This window comes from Atractosteus spatula, chromosome 9 (genome assembly GCF_055471065.1).
Source record: "Atractosteus spatula isolate fAtrSpa1 chromosome 9, fAtrSpa1.hap1, whole genome shotgun sequence".
In the NCBI taxonomy this organism is placed as follows: domain Eukaryota; kingdom Metazoa; phylum Chordata; class Actinopteri; order Semionotiformes; family Lepisosteidae; genus Atractosteus; species Atractosteus spatula.
In genome coordinates, this window is record NC_142714.1 from 17,693,917 (window position 1) to 17,700,877 (window position 6,961).

Sequence of the window (6,961 nt, forward strand, 5' to 3'; positions counted from 1 at the left end):
TGTTTCAATTTTCTGAAAACAGCTGTTCACAATGGAAATGGACACAAAAATTCTAAAAAGGGTTGTGTGATGCAGTAAGGTAGGTGAAATAGATGTGTGTTAAACTAACAGCCTCTCAAGGGAATATCCTTGTGACTTACAGCTCTGCTAACTAACAAATCCACATTTCTTTAACCAGGTCCTTGCTGAATTTTGTTTTAACTGATTTTCCTTCTCATTTTGGAGTTTTGGATATGCCTTCTTTCATCTCCTGTCCAGTAACATCGTGAATCCATCCTGGTCATTCTAAATTATTGGGATCACTAGGGAGAGGGCACAGTTAATCTCTATAGCTTGAGGGGGAAAGTATGGGGCCAAGAAACATTCAGGGACTTTTAGCAACTCCAGCAATGTGCACTGAGCTGGGTAACAAGTCTAGAGTACATGGTAAGCATCCACTTGCAGTAAGGAAGTGAGATTGCTTCTTAACCTAGGATTAGTTAAACAATATAAATCTCACTTTCTTGTTTAGTGCAAGAATGTTATTCTGGTTTTCTTTTCCATAAAATAATACATTTAATTTAATTGGAAATATATTTCATTTTTTCTTAGTTGTTATACAAGATCAGGCTCTGTAAATCAATTTAGAATTAAAGTCTCATCATCTTGCGTTGTAATTATACAATATGAAACTTTGTTTTAAGTCTTAGTGTAGATCACTTTTCATTATGCCATTGAAACGAACAGTTGAACAGCTCTTTGGCAGAATTATGTCCATTGTAAATAAAAATTACACCTTTTCATAAAAACTAACACATTTCTTTCCTGTGGCTGAGGGAGAACTCCAACTACAGTTCCTTATATCCTTTCCCCTGCAGTAACTCAATACATTCTTACAAAGGGGAATAAGAATGTTTTTGCAAGTGTGAAGTCGCTTAACTCCTACTAAAGAGAAAAAAATGTAGTTCTTACACCGTTTTGTTTTCTGCCAAAGTGAAAATTGGAACTTGTTCATGAAGGCGTCTTTACTATGTGGGAAGGATGAGGCTTATACATTTTCCTTTGGAAGGCCTTTTTTGCGCTACGTTTGCTATTTCCAGAGAGAGAGTACGGATGCACACAGAAGGGCCAGTGGATACTGGCTCCCTGTAGTGTCACCTGATCTTTCCCCACCGACAATGGCCTGGGCATCTCCAACTGTCAGAAATCTGGCAGAAACGTGGTCTGTAAACTACCAGAGACTGGTCTCCCCCATTCTGAAACACAGAAGGGAACCTTCCCTGGATACCTTTTCTGGTTTCTAATTTCTCCACACCAAGGGGTCTCCCTTACTGACACTAATACCAAAACCCAGACTTGACCTCGTCTTTCCTGGACTATGGGGCTCAGCCTGTACTGCAAGAGAACACCTTTATTGGTCATGTCACATGACTATAGTACTTTTGCTCCCGTCATATGTCTTTTATCTTACGATTTCTTTCAGAGATGTCATAAATGAACCAGTGGGATGGTCCCCAATTAATTCAAAATGCAGTTGGCTGCTCATGTTCAGAGATTATAGATTTAAGTCTAGGTCTAGGATGCATCTTTTGGGGACTGTGACTGAGCTTCTCCAGCCACTGAGTGTTGGCGAGATGGAGGTAGTGTGGTCAGCTTTGATAGTATGAACTTCCAACACACAGCTGACCCATGTTGAGTACCACGTGCTGTTGGCAAGAGCTGCATCAGTTTTTGTTGTACCTCTTTTCTGCTGCTCTTCACAGTTTGAAGAAGGCCTAACCTTGTGTATGCTTGTCTTCATCTTTTCTGTACTGGTGCAAGTTTTATAGCAGTGATGGGAAAAACCCAAGATTCCTTGTGTTGAGGGGAAGAAAAATAGGGTTGACATAAGCAATTCCAATTATTTGTTTCAGAAATAAAATACTATAAGCTTTTCTCGCCAAGTCCCTCTTTGTTTTTTAAAAAAGCTATCGCACATATCCATGACCAGGTCCTTACAAATAGTTAAGCATTTTGTTTAGAATTTTATTATTAGTTTATTAGCAAAAGAGAGCTTCATCCATTGTTGCAAAATTGAATAAAGCCCTAGATTAAAAGTGGTTTCCAGTAAGTTACATGAGCTGCCTTTTTGATTTAAGTCCAGATCTCAAACATTGCTATTTATATCTAATTCATTGATTTATACCAATGGGTGGCTGGAGCAGTGGAAAACTGATTTTCAGTTTAGCTCTGCTTGCCAGCAGGTATAGGAAGATCTGTCAGTTTCTCAAAGGAAGCTGTGCATTCTCCTGATGCAATTATGCCAAGATAATGATCTTTTTAAATTAAAGAAGAATTAAAAAAAAGAGGATCAAGCTTCATTTCTGCTTTTGCATTAACAAATACGACATTTCTGTTCAGTTTAAAAAAACATTATCTCAATGCGGAGACATAAAAAAGAATTCTCTCAAATTTTAGTCAGTTTTCAGTAAAACTGCTGCTGCAGAGACTATTAAGCATCATACAGCAAATTCCTTAATCTTCAGCTTATAAAAGACAATTGCCCAGCATTTTCTGTGAATGAACAGGCTACAATCACTTTTATTATTTTGAACTTAATCAGTGGTTAATTCACAGAACATTTGGTCTTTCCCCTGTGTCGGTTTAGCATCCATCTTCAACAAAATAAAATACCAGAGGTGCTCCATAAACTGATGATCATAGACTGGTCATGTAGTGCATCTATGCCCTTCAGAAAAATATTTGTATCTGTGTTTCACTTACTGTTTTTGCACCAGAATCCATAATGTCTTATCATAAAATCACATGGCATATTGTGTAAATATGTGTACAAATAGGTCACATAATGGACATTATTTAAAGGACATCCTGAATTAATCTTCAATATTTTCACTCTTCTTATCCCTTTCAATGACTGACTTCACTGCACTTAGTGATTTCATTTTCAATTAAAAGTGTTAATATCTTCAAGTGAAAATAAAAGTAATTTGGTAGTTGCATTCTGAATGAATGAAGAATGAATCTAGACTGCTGCTAGAGTGAAGATGGGTGGAGAGAGAGGTGCTGAAAAAGATACATGCATAGGGGACTCAGTAAATGAGTATTTTTGTAAGAAAGCAGAAGTATGAGATGACAATTTTGGCTCCCAAATTTCTTAATGACACCATTTTGAACCTGAATTTCACATCTATAGTAAACAAAATGGAACAGTAAAATTCATTGAGGGGGAAAGACAATGGATAAAGGTTGTACACAAGAAGAAGAAGAAGCTTTTAGGCTGATGTATTGAAGAAGATGGATGTAGAAATGTTCTGCTGGTATATTGTAAATTGGTTGTTAGCAGTTCATGGTTAAGATGAGTGAAACAGTGCACATACTCCTTTTTTACTGTAGCTCTTTGGCCACAGTGACATTATATCCAAGATGATCACTATATGTGATTTTTTATGAAAACTATAAATCAATTACACGTTCAATTTCATAATGAAAGATATGATATAATATATTTTGAATTATTAAAATCATTCAACCCACGGATGTGAATTGGGTGAAGTGATCAGAAAATGGATGGAAAATTATTCAAAAGTAATTTAAGATTGACTAGTATACAGATTTCTTTTATCTTTCATGTTCTGTAATGGTAGATGTTATTCCATTTAACCCACTTAAGCCTTTTCATCAATCTTATTTGTCAAACAGCTGCTCCGTTTCTTGTCATAAAAGCAATATGTCTGATTTCACGCAATGTCATCTTTTAAAATGAGAACTTTATAAAACATTAGCAGTAGGTCTGCCATTTGTATTTGCCTTAATTTGTGCTTAATGGTTACCTAAATGTTTGACCAAAATTATGTTTCAAAAGACGGACCTTTCCTTAGTGGTAAACTCCCTTATATGTCCTGATAACAATTAGATTGAGTCTCAAGATAACTTTAGAATTTGAATCTTGTTTTAGGCATCCTGTTAAGTGTTGACCATATAATTGTTAAAGAAATACTGAAGCACAATTTAAAATAGGTTTACCTTTTATTAAAGAACATTTTCTTGAAATAAAAATCTCATTCAATTTCTCATTTAAATTTCTAATTCCAGTTTCTCCTTTGTGTTTTGCAGGTTTGTCCAAAAAGAAGAAGACAAAAGTCAAACAGAAATCTTGAGATTTTAAGTGGAGATCTCCTCACAAGCCTTGAAAAGTATTATCACAGAACTCTGCAAACTCCTGTGGGAGTAGCAGTTCTTATTAACTGTGTTTATGGAACAAATCAATTGTTTGAAATGCAGCAGAACGAAGACTGGGATTTGTTTTACGCTCCAAGGCTCCAGTTAATTCCCCTGTTCACCCTTTGAGGAAAAATATGATCCTTCTTTAAGAATTGAAGATCTTCAGAAGTCAAGCACATGAATAGCCTACAACATGCAGCACTGGCAAAGATACAAGTTCATTATGGACAACATCAGAAAATCAATTGTGGCTGATCTGACCAATTGTACGACACGGTTACAGAAACCTGCAAGAATGAATTCCTAATTCTTCTTCCATGGAGAACTTTGTAAATACGTTTTGCATATTTGGGAGACAAAAAATAGAATATTTTCAAACATGTAATCCATACTTTTCCACGTTGTCAACAATGTATAGCAAGTATTTCTAAGTTGCTCCGTTTTCTCTGTCACAGAAGCAGAACAACACAAAACTAAATGGCCCATGTCAGACTTCACAGGTTTCGTTCACATTTGATAATACAGTGTTGCCACTGTTAGGCCATTAATGGTCTAAAGACATGAGCATTATTTCAAATTGAATGTGAATAAAGATTAATCAATGAAAAAAAAAATCATATGTCTCTACTGAGCTATAGAGAAACTTTTAGTGAACATCTGAATGTAATTACAGCAAGGAAGATCTTTGTGATCAGCAGGCATAACTATTTTTTTATTTTCCCAAATATTTATTGTGGGTGGCAAGGTGTCATTGCACATTGGGACCTGTGTCCGATTGCAGACTGGAGCACTGTCTGTTAGGAGTCTGCGTGTTCTGCCCCAGTTTGTGTGCATTTAGTCTGGGTACTTAAGTTTCTTCTTGCTTCCCAAAGACATGCTGGCTAGATTATGTCTTTGAACTGTTCTCTGTGCATGTTTTTACTTTCAGGATGTAGTCTTGCCTTGTGTTCCCAGGATAGACAGTGGGTTGCAGCAGACCTTAATAGGAGCAAGCAGCTTCCATGAATAGATATATTACTTGCATGTACTTAGTAATGGTCACCAGTATTAACTTTTCAATGTTAGATGGGTTATTTATTAGTGTTTTTATTGAAACAAATAATGTACACATAAATATATTTGATATACTGTATGTGCTGAAAAAAGGACAGAGGAAATCCTTACATAGCACAAACGATGTAATCATTCAGAGGTTCTTCAGAGAAAGAACTTTTGTAAAATAAGAAATAAGTTATGACTTCCATTTGTCACATTCTAGAGACCAAGCTGACTGCATACAGAAACATTTTTGTGGATTGTAAAAACATATTATAGTAGTGCTGTATAAACAACAAGAGATTACTTTTATCATTGGGGAAAAATAGGTGCAATCTTGGAGTAATCCTATAAGGTTTTTAAAGATGATCCATAGTATGAGTCTTGATGCATCTTGAAGGTTTCTGAAACACATTTTATAACAATAATGAAAATAATAAGATCTACCTATGAATGATGAAAGCTCACAAGGCAGTAGATTTACAGGAAAATGAGGGTTAAGCTCCTTCATTAAATTTTGTGTATGTTCTTAAGGGCTGGAAGGTGATACCTACTGTACCAAAGCATGAATGTTAACTTGCACATCTTAACACTTGCCAAACGTCATAGGCATTTACTGTAGGCCAGTCCCCCTTAGCTGTGTATCTTGGTCACAGCTGTGGATTAAAAAGAGTTATGAACATGTGTATTTGTACAGTAAATCCACTTTCCAAACAAACTGCAATGATTTGTTATAATACAGAAGGGCAAGAGATGACTGTTTCCAAACTGAGAACAAAGTATGGTTTTAAAATTGTGTTTTAGTGACAACCTGGAAGTTGCGCAGGCTTGCTGCTTTAATTCAACTGTTACTGAGGTAAAGAGAAAAGGCAGTGTGTGCCTTAGTTTTCTTTTGTACATGTATGTACAGCAGTACATGCATATGTTATACATATCCTTCCTGCTGGCTGTTCCTGCTTGGATTTCTAATTGCTGTGCTCAGTGAAAAGGCTTACCAAATCCATACACAGTCATGACATAAGAAAGAGTCAGATGTGTTTAAGCATATCCATCTTAATCAACAGGCTCAAATACACTGCACATTGCTAATTTGCTTCTCCTCTATACCAATAAGGTATAGCAGTAAGGCTTCATGCTACTTTTTCTTTACTAGAGTCTAGCACGGCAAATAATACTTTAAGCAGAAACAAGAATAAACTTTATTTAGAAATCAATTGGAAATAATGCCTTTTAGAAGTAAATAAAGTACTCCTTTAAACATTTTGTTCTGTACAGGTCAGATTGCTGTGTAAAATATACTTTTATTAATGTATTTTTGCAGTGTGTTCTTTGAGCTGATTAGCGTACTGTGTCATTGCATTTTTACTTATTGAAGCTGTCAACATGATCTAGAATGAGTTATAATGCCTTAATGTTCTAAATAAATTCATGAAAGCTGTTTTAACTGATCTGTTCTTATGAACCGTGATATAAATGATATCAAACCTTCATGTAACTGTTCATTTTTTATCTGTTTCAGAGAACTTTAATAATGTAATCAGATCACAGTACTGGTTGTATTTCTGTGGACCGGTTCAGGGAGTTTAATTTACATATACTTCTGTCTCTACTGGAACTGTGTTTGGTGAGCGTCTGGTATGGCGAAGCCTCAGCTTTATTCACTAGTGTACCTTAGCGTGTACTGGATATGTGTACTGAATGTGTAGAGGAATGATGAATGGCTACT

At 35.7% G+C, this 6,961-nt stretch overlaps 1 protein-coding gene across 3 annotated transcripts in view; it reads left to right on the top strand.

The window, feature by feature from the left end:
* The window catches only part of inf2 (inverted formin 2), a 47,882-nt gene extending 41,207 nt beyond the window's left edge, over nucleotides 1-6,675 (top strand). For 2 of the 3 annotated variants that reach the window (XR_016091659.1, XM_088925747.1), the window contains exons 22-23: nucleotides 23-79; nucleotides 4,093-6,675. Coding sequence is in view for 2 of the 3 variants with exons in the window: in XM_088925747.1 (XP_088781873.1) it covers nucleotides 23-78 (56 nt within the window). In the remaining variant the exon portion in view is untranslated. The remainder of the gene's footprint in view (nucleotides 1-22; nucleotides 80-4,092) is intronic. The other variant, XM_088925748.1, reaches the window with a different exon arrangement.
* Nucleotides 6,676-6,961: the final 286 nt, after the last annotated feature.